At 32.3% G+C, this 26118-nt stretch overlaps 1 protein-coding gene across 1 annotated transcript; it reads right to left on the bottom strand.

The window, feature by feature from the left end:
- Positions 1–18462: 18462 nt before the first annotated feature.
- Positions 18463–19413, bottom strand: LOC131046386 (protein VACUOLELESS GAMETOPHYTES-like). The gene has a single exon (XM_057980125.1). The coding sequence runs from the start codon at positions 19411–19413 to the stop codon at positions 18463–18465; it is 951 nt and encodes a 316-aa protein (XP_057836108.1).
- Between the last annotated feature and the right edge of the window lie 6705 nt (positions 19414–26118).

Here is a 26118-nt window from a genome sequence, read left to right as displayed (position 1 = left end):
TTCTACAACAACAATCTTGAACTCATTTTCTATATCTCCATCCTGGGAATTTATGCCATTCTGAGATAGGAGGAAATCAGATCAAGATACTTAATCTGCTGTAAAAAGCATTAGTCATTGAAAACAACTAGTGAGTAGGTATACCTGCCTAGGTCCTGCAGAGCCTAAAGTGAGAGATTTAGTAATCAAATAGGTTCACTCTATAAGTTGGCCAAGTCATTTGGAAGGTTTGAGCATAGGAGTTGGCATTTCCTTAGAACCTATCCAATCTATTTATTTGAGACCCAACACCATCCTCTACCATTACTCATTCCATTATAACTATTTATCCCTATATTGCCAACCATACTTATGCTAAAGCATCCCCAAATAGTGCATATCATTTCTCTACAATTTCTCCTCTTTGTGAAATTACTCCTAACTGCATCAATTGCAACACCCAAGTTATTTGTCTCTAAAGTAATATGTTATCACATGCACACATATTAGGGTCTATCAATTAACAAAGATGTGATAAAAGACATTTTTTAGTATAAGGGGAAATGAAGTTAATTTAATCAATATGTCACTGATAAGTATTTTGTATTAAGAAGCTTAAGAAAAAGGGTAGCACTTGGGGTGTTCATCAACATTTTTAATCTTGTACAAATCACTTTCAATAGGTTAGTAAGAGAAAATGCCATTCACTATGTTGATCTTGCTAGAGTGATGAAAGTATGATTTTTTACACCATAGTCTTCTAATATGTTAGAGTCTCATAATCATAGGGCTCCTTTTAATAAAAAATATAATTTAGTTAATAAAAGAAATAATGATCACACCAAAGTAATATTTTTTCAATACACTCCTACCCAAGTTTTGTAAAGCCAAGTATTGGAAACCTTTGTGTATTGGCATGACCCTACCTAGAAAAATCATAAAATATCTTTAAAACCATTTTATTATAATTTTAATTAATATACATATTTTATTTGAGATATCTATTACCAGGGGGCTCATTTTTAGAGTTGTTTTGATAAGGGTTTGAGGATTGAGATGCAAAATTGATTTTAAATCAAGGCTTTGTATAAGATATCACATTTGTCATAGATCATCTAGGTTTTTTTTGTTTCAAATTTAATGTATGTGATGATAATTAAAGATAGTTTTGAGCTATATGTATTCATGAGTATGCCTTTGGTTGATAAGGTAGAATTAATAAGTGGATATTAAAAAATAATGATAAACTAGGCACACAAGATACCTAAAAAAATAGGAGGTGTTTTAATTATACTAACACATGTAAAGTGGGTATAAAAAATATGAATGTGAGGGGTATAAATGAAATTAGGGATGTTTACTAGTATGTTAAGAAATAATGTTGCTATGAAATTGGTTTATTAATTGAATCCTAAGAAAGTCACAAGACTCTCACATTTCCCATGATGTATTATAGGTCTATGCTGATTTCAATTTATTAATTTACATCATTTCAAAATTCAAAACATATATTTCACTTTTTATGGATTTAATTTAAGATTTTGAATCAGCATTGACCATTTCCTTTATAAAAGTGTGACACAACTTTGTACTTTTACCCTTACTACCACCTAACCTATCACCACCCCTTTTCAACCCACTCCTACATATGCCACTCTATCTCATCCTATGTCTATTACTCCTTATATATTTATTGATCTATTTCTTTGGATACCCTTCATTATATTTTCTACAACATGCCTCTTTTCCAACCTATCACACATATCTCATCCTATGTCTATTACTCCTTATATATATATTGATCTATTTCTTTGGATATCCTTCATTATATTTTCTACAGCATGCCTCTTTTCCAACCTATCACACATTTTATCCCTATCACCTATGACACATTTTCCTGTGCACATTATAGTAACCTACAAAATATACTATTTACTATCACATCTTCCACCATAGAAGCACTAGTTGTGATGTCTCCATCCAATCCATAAAGACCAAACAAAGAAACAATATGCTATGAGAAAGCTCCACGTATTATCTTTATAACGAAATACAAACATTTAACAATCAATGATCTATAAGCACTCTTGAATGACGTAATAAATGATGCAACTGGAATATATAAGTTATCAAATAGCAGTGGCAAGAATCAAAATTTGCATAAAGACTTGGATAACAAATGAAAGGGAGTAACAAAGGGTCGCCAACCTTAGGGAAGACTAAGTGTCAATTGAAGTTGTCAGCGATCAATAATTAGAAGAAGAGTGCGATTGAATCAAAGAATCGGTTTACCCGTTTCAAGAGAGACACAACCATTCTCTCCAAAGGATATAAAAGAGTACCAAACCACAAGTCAAAGGGGGGATCTGATTCTTTAATTCACCATCAAGCAGAAAGCCAGTGGTTCTGGATGTGTATTGTCCAACAATACATATCAGGAGTAACGCCTTGGGAATTCAGTCTATCACGATCATACCAACTGATCGATAAGAATGATGGAGTCATTGTGAGGGGTTAAATGAACGATAAGAGGTCATCATGCTTAACACAATTAGATAAAGTCGACCCTCACTGCATAGCGATCATACTTAGAGCAAATAACATGACACGCTGTCAATGGACAATCGACAAAGAAAGACTTTTACAATAATTATCAGTAGTGTTAGATTCCATCATTAGAGGGTTTGAAGCTATTTTTGTATTGTTCCATCTTCATTAAGAAATAGAATTAATACAACGACAATCACTTTTATAGACTCCCAAGACAGTGTTCAACAACAAAACATGGACAGGGATCATAGACAACAATATATGGATATATAAATAATATTAGAAGCAACGTATTATATGTTTAATTTCAACAACCTTATAAAATTAATAATTTGTATCAGTATCACACAAATTAAGGAGTACCAATGATTAGTTTGGGATTCTGATGAGATGTGATTAGTCCACGAGGTATTAAAACAATTATTGAAGACAATGATGATTAATATTAGTTATCAATAAAAAATTTTTATCCATAAAAGATCGATGTCAATAATTTTATTATTATTAAAAATGAATTTTATATTTCCATTGAGTGTAGACATCGATAAGAAAGAATAGAAAGAAAAAAACCTCCGATCTAACTCATATCCATAGAAATTAAATAATACTATAATCTACTAATTACATCATAGTCATCAATAATTCTTATTGACACGGGCAGCGATTCATTATGAAATGGTAATGTTTATCAAAGCATATGGTTTTGTGATTCAAAGGTAGCGGCTATATAGAAAGGGTGTGAGCCTTTCAACGAGAGGGGATTTAAGGAAATATATGGGGATAGTATTCAGACATCTACGAAAAAGTAAGAAAGCAATCACTCGGGATAGCAAAGTAGTGACCAGTATCAATATTACTCAGCGATAAAAGAGATCAATGTCAAATACAGCAGTGGCAGCGACATTAATAAGAGCAACGATTATATTAACCTAGCAGTGATAAAGTATTATTAGACAATACCTTGGAATTGCTATAATTGACAATACAAATAAAAAACTATCAAGATAAGTTCTCCATCCTGAACTTTTCATAGAATTATAAATCAAATATTATAATTAAATGTTTTCAGTTTGATTAATCTTACTCATAAATATATTACATTTCTCACTATAAGCTGGAATTGTTTTTTCGGGACTGAATTATTCTAAAATCCCAAACTGGGACATTACATTAGTTCACAAGATATATCAAATATAAAAGAGAGTAGATGATAAATCAAATGGATAGGCTAGTTATGAATTCAATAATGTTAGACATATATCATTGTCTTTGATATACACCATCTTCCTAAGAGATTTTGTAGCAACATAACTTTTAATGTATATAGGAAAGGTGATACAAACATTTAAATGTTATATATATACAATTGCACATATAGAATTCTTATATGAGGATGTAGCTTCGTAATTTGTAACCTGCACAATTTACACCAGTTTTTGTTTCCCTCCCTTAGTGTGACTCATTTTAGCTCTCATACAAGCCTATTTTTGACCTTTTACCTCAAAACTAATGTCATTTATTTGCATGGTATTTTGAGCCCCAGTCTCAGGATTTGTGCACCTTATCGTCGACTTGTTCAACTTGTTTTGGGTGGACAAAAGCACCCGGGATGCCCTTGTCCACCAAAATTGGGCCCAAATTTGAATATGTTAGCACTTGCTTCTCGCTAGTTATTTTGGATCACAATGTCTCAATATTCTTGTTGGAGGTCAGCCTAATTGGAGAAATACCTTGAGAACCCTATATAAGAGAACTCTTCTATTTTTTTTTCACATCTACCTACATCCATATCACATTTGCATCTTTCACCATCAAGCACTCTAATGTACAAGAATCAAGGTGACATTTCATCCCACTATATCCTTCAAGCATTCTTCAAGATCTAGACACCATGGAGCATCAAATTACATCAATCGTCATGCAAGCATATGTTTATGATTAGGTCATTTATGTCTTGTGATGTTATGTCATGTTATTGCATCAACACTTGTGATTACACTCAAAGAGAATTACATCATCAACCTTCAATCATCTACAATATATTTGAGGTATAATATTTAGCATTTTAGTTTAGTATTTAAGTTTAATTTCAAAGATTAATTTCAAACTCAAGAGTTGACCTAGGTAAAACCCTATTCCCAACATTTTCTCTCTTTTGTACGTGCATGTTACAAGTTCAAAAACTATAATCATAGAATAAGGTAAAGCAGTCAGAGACTATCAGATGTAGTTTTTGTAGACACAAAAAGCGGAGGACCCAAAGAAAGGTAGATACTATAAATTCAAAATGTTGTTAAAGAAAGGAGAGATGTTATCAATGTTGTCAATAGAATGGAGGAGATGTATGAAATGTTGAAATATATGTATAACTTGAGGGATGTATTTGATCAAGACTAACCTTACATATGAGAAAAATGATGAAGAATAAGAGGTAGATCTTGTAGGATATAGTGGAAGTGAAGCAGACAAGGAAGAGAGCATGTTGAAAGCCATAATTAATATTTTGAAGAAGAATAGAGTAGTCATTCCAAATTATTTTGGAATGTTAGAACTCATACACTGATAAATTAGATCATTGATTTGGAGGATCATTTTGAGTGTGAGGAAAATGTGGACCCATATAGGGGGAAATTTATGAGCAACAAGTTAAAGGGGCATGCTATGATATTGTGGAAAGTAGTCTAGTTAGAGATAATTATAAAAGGGAAGCCAAGCATTGGAAAGTGGAAATGAATGGTAGAGAGGTTGAAATACAAGTTTATTATAGCCAATTATTAGTTGAAACTAGTAAAGGAGCTACCCAATTTTTGATAGAGGAACATGACTATAAAGGAATACATTGAGGAGTACTTTAGTGGATAATTACGTCAAGATATCATGAGGAGGGAGTTGAGAAAGTGGCAAAGTACATCAATGGATTGAGGGAGTCCATCTTGGATGATTTATGTATGTATAATATCTAACTAGTAGAAGAGGCCTACAAATTGGTGTTGTTTGTGGGTAAAAATGTAAGTTTTGTACAAATTTGCAAGAATTCAATATGATGAGTAAGTATCAAATTGTAATGAGCTAAGATTCTTTCAAGTTATTAAACTAAACTTGGTCATCGTAGTAATTTTTATTGTTTAATTGTTGGAATAATTTTATTATTTTTATCGACACAAATATTTTATTGTCATAGTAATGAACACTTGTATTTTATAATTTTTTATATTTGATAAACTTTTATTATTTAAATAGTGGAATACTTTACTTGGAATGGATGTAAGCAATGGATTTGATATGTGTAAGGTCTAACTATGCAACCCTTATCAACGTCCTCCCAACTTGTGCCAAAATGTGAAGTTTAAAACATGATACCAACATCCATCATAACACAATTGAAAGTAGATTTTTGTGAGACATCATAGTTACGTTTGCCTTGATAGACATGCATGCAAAATGTGAAATTACTTGTAATGTTAGAAATTAAAATACCTACACCACACAATATTCAACGTAAATAAAAATATACAATTGGAATTATCAAATAGCAAGCATGAAGTTGGACGTTTAGCAGAAAATTGGTATCCATTAATTTTGTGCAGTCTGTTGTATCAGAACAACAAAGGAGCGATTTCTTATATATAATGGTGCAATTGAAAGTAGCAGAGTAAAATAAGTAAACATAAATTAAAAAAAACACTTTTGCATTTTACATACATGTCTACCAGGTAGTTGCAACTTTAAGATTTGATAAAAATCCACTTTTATGCTTTGATTTTGATGGATGTCTATACCTATTTCAAAGCTCCCTTTTTGGCATAGGCAGGGAGGATGTGGACAAAGGTTCTAGAGTCTGGATGTCCATGCCCTATTCCAAAGCTCCCATTATAGTGAATAGATTAAATCAACGCGCTTGAAGTTTTTTTGATTCTTCTCTGTGTCTTCATTGTTTTCAAGAATGATCTTTCTGAATGTCGAGCATAGAAGAGGTGACCTCCTTTAACGAATTCCACATTAAGACTATCATGGGCCAACATTTGGATAACGGGCCTGTAACAAACACTTGCTAGTTGCATTTATGCGAATGTTTTAAGAAATACATTTTGTGCGTATTCTCTAAGCATTAGACTCCCTATAGTTTGTACTTGTACAAAAAAATAGCCACAAAACAGAACCCATGATATTGACATCAATTGAGTGGGAAGGCAGACATATTTAAAAATTAAAATTATCCACAATTTGAAAGTAACTGTAGATGAGAATAGGTGAAGCAGTCACGGTTAAGCTCAATCCATCTATTGTTATATTAATAACAGAAAAAAAGAAACTGATGGTACGAAGTTAGAAATGTCAAGGATTCAAAGAGCTTAATGTGTGCTCTTTAAGCTTGGCCATTTACTTCTATAGGAGATGCTGGAAAGAGATGTTGAATTGAGTTGTGGAGAAGGAGAGCCAATGCAAGAGGCCATACATGCCAAAATAGGGTCTAGCTGAGCAAGAAATTACATAGAGATGTAATTTACGATACTACAATATCAAAAAACTTCTATCATGTCACACATGAAATAATTACTTTATTCTATCTATCTAGTGAGATAACGAGATGACTAGTTAGTTAGAACAATTACAATATACAAAATCATGTTAGGAGTGCAAGTCTTTCCATATTAGACATATGAAATGTAGAATGATTTGATATATATAATATATTTTTTTTAATGGAAACATGCAGGGAGATCTAATCCGTCAAATTCACCTAGTGGTCAAACCTGACACGAATGCACTTCTAGGGGTTTTCAACCTTAGTGGATGGCATCTGTATCTCATAGCATCATCGTCACCAATTGTATCCAACCAGTTAAACTACAACCTTTTTCTCTAGCTATAATAATTAAAATATATAGAATCTTCTAATGTATTTTTCTGGATTTGATTGTGTGTATTTTTTTCCATCAACATTTCGAATCACACTCTGTGATTCATCATCAGTATGAAAAGAATTCCAAAGACATGAAAGATATTGAGTTGCAGATATAGAATTCCAAAGCCATAAAAGATACAGAATCTTACCAAAATCAACTCCTACAATCCCATACACATGGAAATTACCTAGACACAGTTTAGAAAAACATATACACCCCACTAATACTACCGTATATCTCATATTTTTCAATCACAAGACCATGTGTACTTGCAACACTCATATAATAATTTAATAGAACCCGAATTCAAACAGAGATCCAGTAACATCAGAAAAAACCCCAAAACTATCGAGTTCCCATCCGTTTCCTCCTCCACCTGGATTCATAAAAGCTTACAAAATACCCCCAATAGTGTATGCATAATGGTTCTTATCACTTACCTCCCAAACATATTACGCCTTGAGTTATATAAGGTTGAAATGGTGGACATTGCTGCTGCTGCATTTGATGCTCTTAGAAACCCCTCCCCAAATGACCGGGGGCTGATCTTGTAGACATATACCCGCCCATATGCCCTCCACCATAATTCATATATTCTCAGTTTATGGCTTGAGAAGTTTCATTCAATGGAGATTTTTTGATGGAAGGTATTTGTGTCCAGTTCACATTCAAATCTTAGTTGCACTTAGAACATCGATAATGCCACGAACCTCCAACTCCATGGAAAACATTACAGCTAAAAAGTCTACTCCGATAGGATGGAATGAAGAAGAGAAACAACTTATGCCTTTGGTGATGTGGATGATTGAATTCCATGGGCAGATTTGCACATGAAGGAGGCAGATCAAGCTGGCAAATAGAGTAGTGGAAGGAGAAGCCATGGGTAATGGGTTGCCAACATGCATTGCATCTACAAGCTGAGGGTGCACAATTCCATGACTGAGACAGCAGATGGAGAATGTGATTACAAACGGGATGAGTGATTTGCCGATGGATTTGTAACCTTCCCCAATGTCTCTCATGAACACTCTGACCAGACACCATATTCCTTTCCGACAGAATCAAATCTTGGTCACAGAAAATAACTACTTCAAGAAAAAAATTCAAGGAGGCTATATTGCTATTAATAATCATCTTTCTAACCTCAATCGAAACAGCGGTTAGAATCTTAACTAAGGTTGGCAACCCTTTTTGAACCACCTCAAACACCAACCTAACCATTACTATGTTGTTGTTCTTCCATCCACCTGACTCCCTACACCCCTTTGCCCTATCTCTCCTTGTTAGTTTCTTTCTCAGTCCCCTTCTCTATCTCCCTCTCTCCCTCCTTGTCTCTTTTTTCGCTAACATTCGGTCCCCTTTCCTCACTCCTTACCAGGTCACCCTTGCCTATTTTTGTTCTAGTTGATGTCTTTATTCCTCTTTCTTTCTCATTCCCCCCTCTCTCTCCCTCTCTCCCTCCTTGTCTCTTTTTTCGCTAACATTCGGTCTCCTTTCCTCACTCCTTACCAGGTCACCCTTGCCTATTTTTGTTCTAGTTGGTGTCCTTATTCCCCTTTTTTTTTTTTTTTTTCTTCTAATTTCTTTTTGGTTTTAGGTATAATAGATTTGTCTATCTTATGTAGCTTTAACATTTTTTCTTGTTCATCTATATTTATTTATTAAATTATTTATTTGTGTTTATTTATTTTCATATCTATTTGTGGTTATTTATTTATCCTTGGTTAGTCAAATTTAATTTAATCAATTAATTTCTACTTGGTATTTTTTGTGCTTAATTTTATTTCCAACTCTGGTCATTACATCATTTTGTAATTTTTATTTCAATATTCGTTATTTTTAGTATTGTCATTTTTATTTCTTATTTATTAATTCCAGTTCCTTTACTTTTATGTATTTTGTGTATTTATTGGTGTGTTTATTATTTTGTATTTTTTATTTCAATATTCACTATTTTTAGTATTGTGATTTTTATTTCTTATTTCTTCTTTATTAATTCGGGTTCTTTACTTTTATGTATTTTGTGTATTTATTGGTGTGTTTATTATTTTCTTTGTTTCATTTACTTTTGCTTTTTTTTTGTTTGTATTTTGATTATTTTATTGCTTTACTGGCTTACATTTATTTTGGTTTTGTATCTTGGATAGTTTATTTATTTATTGGATAGTTTATTTTATTGCTTTACTGGTTTGAGAAGTTTCATTCAGCAGGGATTCTCTGAGCAAAGGTATTTGTGTGCAGTTCACATGGGCATCGTAGTCGCACTCAGAACAATGATAATTCCATGAACGTTGGTCTTCTTTGAAGCAGACATTGCAGGTAAAGGCTTTGCTCGGATAGGGAGGAATGAAGCAGAGATCCAAACTATTGTGCGGATGATTTCGGTCTTTAATTTTCCTGGGCAGATTTGCCCATGATGGGTGCAGATCTAGGCGGCAAACGGGGCAGTGGAAGGAGAAGCCTTGGGTAATGGGTTGCCAACATGCATTGCATCTACAAAGCGAGGGTGCATAATTCCAGGGTTGAGGTAGCAGATGGAGAACGTGACTACAAGCGGGATGATCAGTGATTTGGTGAGGGATTTGTGAGCAGGTCAAGTGAAGGAGAAAATTGCAGGCCGGCTGACAATGGCAGGCCAAACTTTCCCCAATGGGTTTCATGCACCCTCTACAGTACTTCTCAATTGCCTCTGGCCCTCGGAATGTAATGAGCTCCAGGGTATGATCAGAATGGAAGAAATGATGGATCTCTCTTACGCTTGCAAAGTCGAATTCCGCCATTAAAAGTCTCCTGGCTTGGACTCAGCTATCTCAAGCAGTCTCACCAGAGATTTTTTTAATTTGGGTCCTCGAAATTTTCATGAACATTGAATGATAGTTATAGTTCTCCGTGTAGAATTGGGAACCCTGTAATTTGTTAGGTGCAAGATTCGCTTCCATCGTGGTTCTTGGTAGCATCCATGAAGCTCTTTTGAAATTTCCCAACAAGTAAAGGTGAAGACTCGTTCCATTCCACTGAAGTCTGACTACAACTCTCATTGTTTATTTGTTATTCATGGTATATAAAAATGAATAATCGTTTGAAAGTATTTTGTAATCTTTATTATAATATTTTGACTAGTCAAGTATTAATAAAATGAATAGTGAAAGCTGCTTAGAATTTTAATATCAATTGTTAGAGGAATCTCTTCCTCAAGTCAATGACTAAACTCTTTTATACAAATATTAGTGAATTTTATTATAAATTATTTTTTAAAGTTTTTAAAAATATATTATTATAATGGTGAAATTTGTATGCTTATGTCAAATCTTATCTAGTTTTGTGCTTATTTTTTATAATTTTTAAAATTAATTATATTTTGATAAAAAAATCAATTTTGTGTGAAGTTGGTCTCATTCTCATAACCTTCACCTTTCTCCTTTTACACCATATTTTCATATAGTTAATCATATATCTCATCTAGAGCTAGACACCTTTTTAAGACATCTGAAATTTATTGAACCTCCCTCCATCCCGAGACAATTATTTTTTACATAAAACTTCATTATTTTGTTACCTAAGTCATTCGCAATAGTGTGGACCTATTATCCAAATATTTCTCCCCAACATTTCCAAATTTCAAATTTAAATTTAGCACACTCCAACCCATTTTACTAGTTGTTTAAGACAAATAAACAAATATTTCATTTATTATTACTATGACATAGTATTAAAGTCATTCAGTTGGATTCATTTATCATACTCTCATATTGTCTCTATCTTAGATTATTTAAGAATTCAATGATTAGTTATTAGAAGAACACTTTGATTGGTGCATAAAAAAATAACATTCACTTCAACATCATTATCTAGGACATCTATATGATTGATTGTTGTCTTTGATCCTTAACTATAAAGTTGATATATTATAAGTATTGGTGTATGAGAATGTCTACTCTAGTGACCCATTAGCACTCTAAAATTATTCTTAAATATTGTCAATCCTAGGAGTAGAACATAAAATAATGAACCATGCAAAATAGAAAACAAGGTGATCAATTTCAAATCTACAAAATTGAACTAAATAAAGACACATATTTGATAAAGAAATTAAGATGAAACATATATAGTGATGATATACTTTTAGAATTGAAAACATTAGATTCAATTGCCACATTATTTTCATTCTTATTTACCAAGTTGAAAACACATAAGCGAGTCCCACTTTAGGACCAAAATAACTCACATATAAAATGAAATACTTTTTGTCTATAAAAGAGAGTGCCATTCCTATCACTTTTATTAGTAAAGCAAAAAGAGAACAGACAAATTAACCAACATACCTTGCCAATATTAGCAAGTAGGAAATCTTGATCTATCACATTATGCTTTTATTTAATGTATTTAGGAGATTAAGAATTTGATCAAACATTCTTTTGATCTAATAAAGGTTTTACCAAATAGAATTCAATCTAAGGTGATTTATTAGATCTATGTATGCACCTATATTTTCTTCTCTTATTCATATATCTATTTTTCTAATTCTAAAAGTTTAATTTCATGTCATGCATATGGGGTCAAACAAAACCACCTAGAGATAACATTTCAAATGCACATATCTGTTGAAAACACATAAGCGAGTCCCACTTTAGGACCAAAATAACTCACATATAAAATGAAATACTTTTTGTCTATAAAAGAGAGTGTCGTTCCTATCACTTTTATTAGTAAAGCAAAAGAGAACAAACAAGTTAACCAACATACCATGCCAATATTAGCAAGTAGGAAATCTTGATCTATCACATTATGCTTTTATTTAATGTATTTAGGAGATTAAGAATTTGATCAAACATTCTTTTGATCTAATAAAGGTTTTACCAAATAGAATTCAATCTAAGGTGATTTATTAGACCTATGTATGTGCCTATATTTTCTTCTCTTATTCATATATCTATTTTTCTAATTCTAAAAGTTTAATTTCATGTAATGCATATGGGGTCAAACAAAACCACCTAGAGATAACATTTCAAATGCACATATCTATTGAAATTAACTTTATAAAATGAATAAAGCATAATACGTTTTTAAATATTATATATAATTTTTTATTTTATAAGAGTTCAAAACACTAGGTAAAGAACATATTAAGTCATTTAAAAAAAAAAAATTATTACATTAGATATCAATGTCTTTATTTTAACAAAAAAAAAATCAGTTCAATAAATAGGAAATGAGAAGTGCAATACGATAAAACACATGTCTAAGTTTCTATGTATAAATTAAAATATCAATAATACTAAAATATTTAATAGAAAGTGGTAATACTATTTGTACACTAAATATTGGATTTAATGATTTGATTCCAAGATAAGTTGGAGAGGGGATAGGGGCCCTAGTTTGATTGCCTAAAACCAACTATTGCAAGCAAGAGGTCATGAGGTCTAGTCTCACCCCATCACTATAGTATTGGAGGGCATATTGTGCTAGTGTCACCAATCACATTAAAAAATGTTTACCATACACACTACACAATTTCAATAGTCTAAAAACAAATCTTGGAAAGATTTTACTTGTACTAAAAGTTATGAATTATGGTAAAATCTTAAAAAATAATAGAAAAATAGTAATTTTTTTAGATGAAAATGACATGAATCACTAGTTTATAGATTGTTGTTACATTTTTATAGTTTATTAAGTATTATTGACCAAATTTATGCAAAAAATTGACCAATTTTTTTTCCTAATTGACCTTCCACACATCTTTGACATAACACAAGATACAATTCTTAGTTAATTAAAATAATTACAATATATTAAATTAAAGATAATTCTTTTGCATCCCATACATATGAAATAATTAATTCACTTAACTTATGTAATGATTAATTAATTAAAATAATTACAATATATAAAACCGTTCCATAACTACTCCTACCATCCCATACAAATGAGAATTACTTAAAAACAAGTTACAAATCTTATACAAAACTTATACAATAGTTCTCAATCGCCTCTAGTCCTCACAATGTAGTGAGCTCCACTATTTGAGAATTGACTGAAATGCTGAATCTATCTTGCACTTGCAAAGTGGAATTCCTCCATTATAACTCTACGTATAAAATTGGGAACTTCCTAATTATTTAGGCGTAAGATTCGCTTCCATCATTGTCTAGAAAAGTTCAACGGTCTTGTAAGTTTTTTTAAGAAAATGAAGAGTTCAACTGCTTCGAATTTTATATCAATTATTAGAGTAATCTCTTCCTAATCTCTTCCTCGAGTCAATGATGTAGGAAAGTATATATTTTATTAAAAAAATATTGAATTTTATTAATAATTATTTTTTAAGTATTTTAAAATAAATTATTGTAAAGGTGAAATTTGTATATTTATAATATCAATTTTTATTTAGTTTTGTATTTATTTTGACAAATATTTTATGAGATTAATTTTATGTGAAGTTGGACTCATTCTCATAGTCTTCACCTTTCTTCATTTATACCACATTCTCATGCATTTTATCTTATCTCATCTATATCTAAACACTTTTTTTAAACATCCTACATTTACTGCACCTACCTCCGTATTCACATAGTTATTCTCTACATGAACTTCATTATTTTGTTACCCAGTAGTATAGATTGACCTATCATCCAACCTTCATACATATATTGAATAATAATATATAAAATGCATTGAGAAATATCCTTGTTAAGGCATCTATTGCATCTTAGAAATTTATGAAAATGGGGGCCTTTAGAGTTTTATCTCTAGTGTATTTTTTTTATATAATTTTTTAATATGAGTATGCAAGTAGCAGTTACGACAAAAAATATAATATTATATTAGTATTAGTATAATAAAATATTTAACAATATTATAATATTAATTGAAATATTAAGAATTATTCTTAAAAAAAAGGGGTTTTGAGATTCCTGTGGGTAAATGTAACCTAATGATGTCAAAAATTCTTTTGTGAAATTGGAAAACAAATAGGCCTAACTATACTCTTAAAAAGAAAGATAGGCATTTGGATTCTATCCCTTTGTTGCAAGAAAAATGAGACTATTAAGTATGTGTATATGATCTAGGTTATTAGTACCAAAAATTATTGAATTTGATAGAAAATAAAATATACAAAAAGAATAACAAAAATAGTACGCCTTATCTAGAACAAAGATTTGATAGTGAAATGTGCTAGACTAGGGTTTTGGGTACCCTAGTGTAAAGGTGTCGGAAACTGTTGCAAGTGATCATAAATATAGTCAAGAGACTATGCTTTTTTGTCTATGAGAAATTGAGCTCAAAATGACAAGGTATGGGTGTTGGGTGAGTTATTCAAAGATTTTTCATCCGTTTGAAGTTCATCCCAATTTCTTTTTGTCTAATTTGCACATGTTGGATCTAAATTTTTTTGTGCTTTAAATCTTATATTCATATCATTAATCACTAACCTGGGTAGCCAATATAGGGTGGTGCGATAATGTCACCTCTAGATCTATGTGCAAAAGATTATGGAATTATGATAGGATTAGTCATTATAAGTGTTCAAATGAATCCAATGCCTTCCATGACTCTAAAGAATTTCTTAGAATATTTTCATCAAACGTTGCTATGACATGATTTGCTAGGTATTTTACAACTTGATTCATTTCTTATATACATGATTAATTGTCAATGTGGATATGAAGTCAAGAAATGGTCAAAGTTGTATCAAAATGTTAATCTTTTCATATGGAACATTTTTATTTACACATTATATTTACAATTATCATTGAATCCCTTTCAATTTAGACACTTTTCACATCATAATGACATCACATTTATAGATCTAGAAGTGTTGCATGTTTTCATCCTATCTTAAATCTATGTTTATGTTTCTTTGAGGTTGTATCAACAAGTTGGTCATTATCATCTTGGATGATGAAGTATTTAGATGCACTATCAAAATGTAATTTTGGCTAGTCAATCGAAAGAGGAATCCACTTAGTTTTGTTGTTGGGATTATAGGGAGATGAAGTAACTATTAGAAAATGTTTTATTTATTTCAAAGTTATGATATTTATATTTAGAAAATAATTAGTGACTATAAATAGGTTATCTTTCAACTATTTTTCATAATCACAATATTCAATATTTCTCACCTATTATCATTATAGATTATACCTCTTGAAATAATTAAGAGTTAAATTTATTTTACCATAGAATTATATTAAATTAAGAGTCACTTTATTTTCTTTAGAGTTGATTATTTTTATATTAAAATTATTTAATTTACTACAAAATTTAATGTAAGATTAGAATCTTTTAAATAATTTAAAATGTGTTTCTATTAATTTTCTTTCAACTTCGATTACCATTACAAATTGCCTTTGTAAACTTAATTAATTCTAAAATAAATACTTTAAAATATTCGACTAATCATAAGTTATTAATGATTTGCCTAGAGTAAACCTAGGAAAAAAATATAAATTCCTTTACAAGATTATATAGCAATTTCATAGAATAGACCTTCTTAATGTATCTGAAACGATGTTTACGGTGTCGAACCGCAATTTTTCTAGTGTATTGTGTAACAGGGCACTAGGGCAACATTAAGAGCTCAAAGTCCAAGAGGATCGATGAGAAATATTAAACAATTCATTATGTTTCAAGATGGCCGATGTTGGAAACTGATTGCAAATAATGTGTGTTGAGAAATGTTTCTATATTTCCATTTTTATGTTTACATCCCTTCTGCAGTTTCTATTTTATGTTGGAAACTAATTGCAATTGATGTGTGTTGAGAAATATTTCTATATTTCCATTTCTATGTTTAGATCCATGCCTGGAATTTGATGGCCAATATGACCGTTTTTCCACTTTTGAACCATATATGACAACTTAAAAATTTATTGGATGGTATAGATTGACTTATTATATTTTTATAAAACTATATATACATATCATTTTAATTTACTAATAAACCATAAAAATTTATTATAAGTAGTATAGTATTCTAATTTATAATATTAATATATATTAGTTTGGATGATGCTCTCCTTCTTGTAGTTGAGATTACTGAAGACTTGGTTTATTTGAGACAATTACTTGATTTCACTTGGAAATACATTATTTCTAATTGTACTTGATGTTATCAAGGACAAGAACTGGTTATTGCATTAAATTGTACTTTACATCATTATTGTGACATTTGTAATATGTACCGAAAGTATATGAATACAATAGGGGCTTGCACATGCAAGAAGGCACACTACCTAGAGTGCACTGCTCATCACAATGGAATCTCATTGACTACAAAAGAGGCCAACTACCTCAAGATATTTGGACAACAATTCAAAAAGAAGAACTGCCTGTGATAGTATCAAACATGTCAGATTACAGTTCCGATTAAGCTCAATATCGGAGGTCTAAAATCTCTTACATAAAACCAACTCGATTACCTATGATCCACCAAAACCTATGCACAAATTATTATTACAATATTTTCTCCTTGCCCATTTATCTACAATGAGATCTTACATATATTTATACCAACCCGGGACCTAACCAATTAGGTCGGCCACCCAAATGATAATTCAATAGATCCATTACATAATCCTGAAATAAAATCATAAAACATGTTGGCCTAAGGCCAAACAAACATCATCCAATCAATAAAGAATCCCAGAAGTGCATCGGAGGATCCACCAACATGTTACATGAAAACCGATCCATAACCTAGATAGCACCAGACCTAAATTAGATCCACACACACCAAAGCAATGACACCAATCAGTTGAGGCATGAACACAATCACCACCAGCATCCTGAATGCCTTCTAGAAGCTGCACCAACACCACTTATGCATTACATCAAAGATCTTCAATAAAGCTCTGCCAGTGAAACCCTTACCGGACCTATATAGCGGGCTTACTAGAACATAAGATAGCATCCGATCATCAAGTCAATACCAACTGATTGAAACATACTTTAGAAGCATATGAACCATCCATACAAACTTATTCCATCATCCAGATCATACCGGTGACAATCAACTGATTATCTTCCCAATCCAATCCTTCTACTAGAAACCGGTAAACAACCATAACAACTCATGTTGACATCAATGACAAAACATCAATGCAGCACATAATCAATTCCTTCATGTGGCCAACAATTCTAAAATGTCAAACCATGATGTATATGTTGTAATACTTGATGGGATAATTATATCTAGTTGACGTAACAAAAAGTATATTGCATTATGTATTCAATTATGTAATGTCTTCATTTATTCACCTTGTTTGTAAAAAATGATGATATGTTTTTTTAAGGAAAATTTAAGTTTTATAGAATTTATTTGAATGGATGTTCATCGCACAATGAAAGCCACCTAATAGACAAATCAACCATATAACTATCTCTCCCATTTCATCTCCAAACACAAATAATAGAAAAATATCAACCACAAACTAAGAGTGGTTTTTGAAAACCATAAAAGAAAAAGAGACAAAAATAAGCAGCATATTTGGCCTAAATTAGTCATGGTCTTCAAGGCCATTTTCAGAATATGTTCTTACAGCTGTCATATCCTGTCATAGAATATATCTTATATAACTCCCTAATTTGGACACCCCATTTTGATTTATTCAACTTATCCAAAGATGCTTCTTGTCATATGCTAGTCAAGATTCCAATATCATCTCCTCTTACATATCTTACACATCATAATAATCTATGATAAATAACTCCCATCTTACATGTTATAAGATATTCCAAATAGCAGACAAAATCTGAATGTTTAACATCACACTTAATTCTTTATGCAAATCAAAACTCATTTAAAGCTAAGGAATAGATGATGATGCAATTCGCAAACAAAACATTCACTTATTTTCACTCCATTCAGAAACTAAAATCATCACATTTTGCAGGACACAGTGTCCGCCATAAGTAGACTAGTGATAACTTGATAAGGAACAAACCCTAAATCATAGGCCACAACAACATAATTGGTGAGAACCGATTAATAGTTATACTTGGCATTTTCCCCTTCGCAATACTAGATTTAGAAGAATCCAAAGTTAAACATAGATTCCGCAATATCAGACAAATTTCCAGAGCTATTGAGTCCCCCAAAACCACCCCATCCATCTCCTCCTCCACCCCCACCTGGATTCATAAAACTTTGAACTACACTTCCCAGTAGAGTCTGCATAATGGCTGTGATGGTTGGCCTCACAAACATATTACCCATTGTGTTATATGGATTTTGGAAGGGTTGATACTGCTGCTGCTGCATCTGAGAAGACGACCAGCTGTGCAGCGAAGATGGGCGAGGAAAAGAATTAAACAATCTGGGAGGCTCACTAAAACGTCTCTCCAAATGACGGTGGCCTGAGCTTGCAGTATAATCTACATATGCCCGGTTTATTGCTTGAGAAGTTTTATTCAGCAGGGATTCTCTGAGCAAAGGTATTTGTGTGCAGTTCACATGGGCATCGTAGTCGCAAATAGAGCAGTGATAATTCCATGAACGTTGGTTTTCTTTGAAGCAAACATTGCACCTAAAGGCTTCGCTCGGATAGGGAGGAATGAAGCAGAGATCCAAACCATTGTGCGGATGATTTGGTTCATTAATTTTCCTGGGCAGTTTTGCACATGATGGATGCAGATCTAGGCCGCAAATAGAGCAGTGGAAGGAGAAGCCATGCGTAATGAATTCCCAACATGCGTTGCATCTACAAGCTGAGGGTGCATAATTCCGCGGCTGAGAGAGCAGATGGAGACCGTGACTACAAGCAGGATGAGTGATTTGCTGAGGAATTTGTGAGCAGGTCAAGTGAAGGAGAAAATTACAGGGCTGACAATGGTAGGCCAAACCTTCCCCAATGGATTTCATGCACCCTCTACAGTACTTCTCATTTGCCTCTCGCCCTTGGAATGTGGTGAGCTCCAGGATATGAGAATGGAAGAAATGATGAATCTCTCTTACGCTTCCAAAGTCGAATCCCGCCATTAAAAACTCGCCTGGTTTGGACTCAACTATCTCAAGAAGTCTCACCCGAGAATTTTTTTATTTGGGTTCACGAAATTTTCATGAACATTGAATGTTAGTTATAGTTCTTTGTCAATAACGGGTAGGACCGGGAACGACTGATTATTTACGTGTGAGATATGGTCTTATCATTGTTATGAAAAGTTCAATGTTTTTGTAGGGTTCTTCGTAGCATCCATGAAAGAACATAGGTCTTTTTACAGAGAAAAGTAGTAGTAAGCTTGATTGAATGACCGTGAGAGCTTTGTTTTTCGAGGAAAGAAGTGGTAGACCCCCTGTCCTTCCCAAGAATTAATGGTATTGCTGTATCAAGACTCTTCCATACGCGGCTAAGTTGGAAAATAAGGATGACTTAAAGAAGTTCGAAGTTTCCAAGCATTTAATGTGAAGACTCGTTCCGTTCAAAGTCTACTACACTTTATGCATAGATTGTCTTTCTTAATTTATCATTCTCTCATATTGACTCTCATCCTAGGCCAAATGAGAAAAATGCAAAGATCAATTATTAGAAGACTATTTTGATGGAGGTATAAAAAATAATCTATTTCAACATAATCATTTAGGATATCTATATATGATTGGTTGTTGTTTTTGATTTTGACAAATTATAAAGTTATATTTTTTAAGCATTGTTGTAAGAGAAAGAGTAGAACAAAAAATAACTGATCATACAAAGTAGAAAACAAGGAGATTAAATCCACATCTACAAAATTGAAGTAATTTGAGGTACAAGTTGGTATAAAATTTAAGTTGGTATTTAGTCTTGAGAACATTAGGTTTGACTACAACATTATTTGCGCTCTTATTCATCAAGGTGGAAGCACATAAGTGAGTCCCACTTTTGGACTAAAATAATAAAATGCTGAAATAAAACACATCTAAAATCAAACGCTTTTTGTTTGTAAAAATGAGGGAGCATTTGTTGTCACTTCTATTAGTAAATCAAATGAAACATCTTCTTCAATTTGTACACTTGTAGATAGAAGCGAAACTAATAAAGTTCTCCTACCTACTTGATTGACTATGCCAACCAATCAAACAAGCAAGGGATCTTGATCTATTGCATTATGCTTTCATTTAAGATATTAAGGAGATTAAGTATTTGATATAATAGATTTCAAACTAAGATGATTTAATTAAACCTAAAAATGGGTCAACAATTTTCTTCTCCTAATCATATATCATATTTTTCGAATTCAAGATAGTTAAATTCACATCATGCATGTGTGGGGTCAATAAAAACTACCCAAAGATAAGATTTTGCATGTAATGATTCCTTGAAGTATACTTTCTAAAATCCATAGTATATAATGAGTTTTTTAGTATTATATTTATTTATTTATTTAATAAGCAAGGTATGTCCATGTTGCAAAAATACCTCTATGTAGGACAATAAGAATAAACTACATAAATATAATTTAAAATTGCATTAAATTCCACATCAATATCTTGTTTCAACCAGAAAAATCAATTTGATAAATAGACAATAAGAAATGCAATATAGTAAAATTTACAAGTCTATTTTTTATTAGTATCAATTTAAATAATAAAATAAAAATATTCAATAAAAAGTTATAAAAAATGTGAATTAAATATTGGAGCTAAATGATTTAATTCCAAGAAATCTTCGAAAGGTTTTTCTTATAGAGGTAAAAATATTTCTCATTATACATTAACAAAAAATGATATTTCTGAAAAAAATATAAATTAGATTTATAGGGAAAATGGAAAAAATCACAATTTTATAAATCATCTTTAAATTATTGATATATATTAAGTATAATTTACATAATGTATTAATACTAAAAAGTGTTGATTTTCATGGTAAGTAAGGTTAAAAAGTGAGACACACTAATTTTCTTTCAACCATCCAATCTTGGAATTACATGTCAATATTGATTACATTTAATTTGAAAAAATAAAACCAATTGTTTATGTATGACTCCCATGATTGTCAATTATTAATGGAAGTTATTTCATTCTTGTGTGTATGCATCTTGTTGGATAAACCAAGATCAATTAAAAAAAAAAATTCCCTCATATTTTTGGTGAACCCCTCTAATTGTACACGTTCCAATGGTTTTGAATTCTATAGTTTGTACGTTCACTATTTCAAGTTTCTAAATCTATATTATTTTTATAATACTATAATATATCTTTATAGGGTTGTGTCATCCTTTCATTAATATTCGTCTTGTTTTAAGGGTTTAAGAGTCATTGTTAAAAAATATTCTAGGCTGAAAATATAACATGGTTAGCTAGTATAATTTTAACAATGTGTTCATCAATAATAATTTTGGATTAAATATTTTATAATTGATATTAGCTCTAAAATTGCTTCAACTATTATGACTAGCACATCTACCTCCTCTCGCTCCTTTTCTATTGATCCATGCTCTATCATTACTTTGCCCATTATAACTATTTATCCCTATATCGCCACCTATACTTATACTAAAGCACCCCTACATAGTGCTTGTCATTTCTCTACATTTCCCCCTCATGACAAATTCCTCCAAATTACATCCATTGCAATACCTAGGGGATTAATATCTAAAGTAATATGTTATCGCGTGCACGTGCATACTAGGGTATTTCAAATAACAAAAATGTAACATAATATATTTTATAGTATCACAAGCAACGAAGTTATTCTAATCAATACGATATGAGTAGGTATTTTGGATTAAGAAGGTTATGCAATAGGGTAGTTAGGTGTTTATCAATATTCTAATCTTGTAAAAATCACTTTAAATAGGTCAATAAGAGGAAATTCCATTCACTATGTTGGTCTTTCTAGGGTGATGAAACAATCATTTTAACACCATAATCTTGTATTATGTTAGAATATCATAATTGTAGGGCCCTTTTTAATAAAATATATAATGTAGTTAATAAAGGAAATAATGATCACACCAAATTCATATATTTTTAATAGAATCCTACCCAAGTTTTGAAAATCCAATCATAGAAAACCTTTGTGTATTGGCATGAACCTACCTAGAAGATGATGGAGTAAAACTCTATAAGATAGGATCAACAACATGCAATATAACCTTCACGAATAAGAGAAGAAATAAAATATTTTATTAGTAATGTGAATCTTATTGAGATGTAAAATAGTGTACAATAACCTTCCTTATAAATATAAGGTGTGATGAGGAAGGTGTTAAACACACCCCAAGACTAAGAGGGTGGGTGAATTAGTCTTGAATAATTACCTAAACTTTTATATCACAACATCATATTCAATTAATCCTTAATCTGATTAGAAGCAATGAAAGATAAAACAATGATCACCATGCACAAAAGAACACTATATTAATGTGAAAACCCCAAGAAGAGTAAAACCCCAATGAGAGCTAACTCACGATATATGAATGAGATTATAATATTTTTTTTAGGCACACTACTAAGGAAGCTCACTTCTCTCGAAAGGGCTTGCAGGTTGAGGTGCACTACCCTAGGGTAAGATTGTTGGCCATTTGGTGGAATTGATTATGTGTTGCATTGATGTTTTGTCATTGATGCCAATACTAGATGTTTGGATGCTTTACCGACACCCTTCTGGTCCCGGTAGGATGAGTGGTTTCTGGTTGATTTGGATCCGTCATGATTCGGTAGGCTCTAGTATAGTTTGGTGATGGAATTGGATTTTTCATGATACTCATGCTCATATTTGGTTAGTTGGTTTTGGTCTGATGATCAAATGCTATCTTGCTTGCTTAGAAGCTTGATTTCTGGTTTCCGCAAGGGTTTCACCGACGGAGCTTTTGGTGGAGATCTTCGATGAATTGCATAAGTGGTGTTGGTGTAGCTTCTAGTGGAGTTTCAAGATGCTGTTGGTGATCATGTTCGAGACTTGGCAGATGGAGATCATTGTTGTACCCTGTGGACCTATATTGAGTCCTAGTTGATCTAGGTTATGGACCGACATTAATGTAACATGTGAATTGGACCTATTGATGTATTTCTGAGATATATTATGTGTTAGATATTATTTGTTTGGTCTAAGGCCAACATGGTTTGTAATTATGTAATTGGTTTATTATCTGATGGCCGACCTAATTGTTTATGGTCGAGGGTTTGCATACATATATATGTAAGATCTCATTGTAGATCATCATGGTTATTGTTAGAGGTCAAGGTCAAGGAGTGTAATGTGCGAATAATGTAATATCATTCAGGCAAAGGAGTTGATCGATCATTGGAGATCGAATTGGGTTTATGCAAAGGATTTATTCCTCCGGTATCCAGCTTAACCAAAACTGTACTCAGGCATAGGAGATGCTATCTTTTGTAGTTCAACACTTCTCCGGATTGTAGTCTGGATTTCAATGTAGTCAGTGAGGGTCCTTTTGTGATGAGAATTGCGCTCTAGGCTGTTGGCCTTCCTACAAGTGCAGAACCTTGAATTGTAATTCACATACTTACTGCAGAAGTATTATCTGACTGTGGGTAGGCTTCCACCGTGGTTTTTCCCTTTACCGGTTTTTCCACGTATAAATCTTGGTGTTATGTGGATGGCTTTTATACTATGATTATTGTTTATGATTATTTGGTTTAACTACTATTCCAGTATCGGTTATTTGAACTGCCTAACAATTGGTATGAAAGCTTTGGTCCTCTCTACAGAAAGATTAACCGCTTGAGGAATATCCTATGGTGACTAACAGTTAAAGTTCATCCAGTTATTTTGGAGCTATCTTTCAGAGGGATATTCCGAGGTTTGATGGAACAAATTACACAGTATGGAAGATTTTGATGGAAACTCATCTGAGATGTCTTGGAAAGAAGATTTGAGAGATCACATAGAATGGTGTCACACCCTATAATCTGGGATCTGGCAATCCTCCTCTGCCAAACTTGGACAAGGAGCTTGAGAATGATTATAGACGAAGAGAAGCCCTCTTGTGTACACTTTCTGATTAGCAAATAATGGGATTAACCGACAAATCATTTGTATAGGCTATATGGGATAAGTTGGAGACTCTTAATGAAGGTGACCCTACAGTGAAGATTGCTAAACTTGATGGTTACCAGGTAAGATATGAAAACCTAAAGATGGAAGAAGATGAAAGGATTACTGCATTCATGGAAAGGGTAAATGAGATTGTTATGGGAATTCAATGTTGTGGTGAAACTCTGAGCAGAGATGAAATTATTTCTGAAGTCTTGAAAGCCCTACCACCGACTTACAAAATGAAGGCTACTTCTATCAATGAGTTGACAACAATGGCTAATACATCTGTCAACAAAGATACTTTGGTTGGGAAACTATGTGGTTTTGAGCTTGAGGAATTTGAACCTTCTAGAGCTGTGAAGACTGATCCTACTTTTCATGCATCTACATCTACAACTGGTAAGAAAGATTTGAAAGATTTGTATGCAAAGGAATTAGACATTATGAAGAGAGAAGATGATGAGTTTGAGAAATTTTGAAGCACTATTTTCTAGAAGAGTACCTAAAGGACCGGTAGGAAGTAAGTATGAAGGAAAAACACCTTTTAAATGTTTTGCATGTAATAAGATTGGCCATTTTGCATCTAGATGTCCTAAAAGGAATTCAAGTTTTGAAGAAAGAGTTAGAAGATCATTTAAGACTAACCCTGGATATCAGAACAAGTATAAGTACAAGAAAAACAAAGACAAATCATGCTACATAGCGGATGAGGAAGGCATTACTGATTCAGATGATGAACCGGCAAAAGACTCTGCATGGGAAGGAATGGGTGCTCTTGTCTATCAAGGAGGATGATCCGGCACTAGAAGAGAATATACCTGAAGAGAAGGAACTTGCTACTAAAATTAAAGACAAGGATGAATGGGTAATTGACAACAGTTGTTCACATCATTTGACTGGAGATAAAGAGAAGTTTCTCTCTTTTCAAGAATTTGATGGTGGTCTGGTTAGATTTGGAGATGACAACTCATGTATGATCAAAGGAAAAGGAACTATATCATTAGATGGTAAGAACAATACTGATAATGTTTATTATGTTGAAGGTTTAAGGCATAATATTTTAAGTGTAGGACAATTGGTAGATAAGGGATTTCAATTACAGTTCAAGGATGGAAAATGCAAAATCATTACCAGATCTAGATTGGAGATCGCAACTAGCTGTGTCATGTGAATTTTGATTGCATTGTGGGTATATGCATGAAGTTGTGGTACCAAAAAGGTGCCACACTTCAAAAAAATAAAAAAATGGTCATAAGGCGCGCGCCTTATGACCTTTTCAAACTTTAAAAAAAACCCCAAGTCTACATTTTGGATGCATTCTGCATTCCCAAACCTGTATTTTGGCAATTTGGGGTGCCATTTTCTTGCACTCGCCCTTTGTAGAAGCTTGATATTGGGAACTAAGTTGGCCATCTCTCATCAAAATTCTTCCACACCATCGAAGAGCTCGAAGACGTATTCTTGTTTTCTTATTGTCATTTTTTTATTAATTTGAAGATTAAACTAGGTTTATTGATTTAAATTTATTTTCATTATCAGGAAATGAGATTAGACAAGAAAATGTTGAAAAAATCAATCACCTCTTCATGAAGACCATATTGAAGAAGAAGCACATCTAGAAGCTCTTTCAATCTCTAGACATCCCATAGGTACACAAGAAAACCTATTAGGTCAAATAGAAAATAGCCAAAAAAAGCTTGAAG

This window comes from Cryptomeria japonica, chromosome 8 (assembly GCF_030272615.1).
Source record: "Cryptomeria japonica chromosome 8, Sugi_1.0, whole genome shotgun sequence".
NCBI classification, from domain to species: domain Eukaryota; kingdom Viridiplantae; phylum Streptophyta; class Pinopsida; order Cupressales; family Cupressaceae; genus Cryptomeria; species Cryptomeria japonica.
Note: the sequence above shows the minus strand (reverse complement) of the source record. Positions and strands in the feature narration are given on the sequence as shown.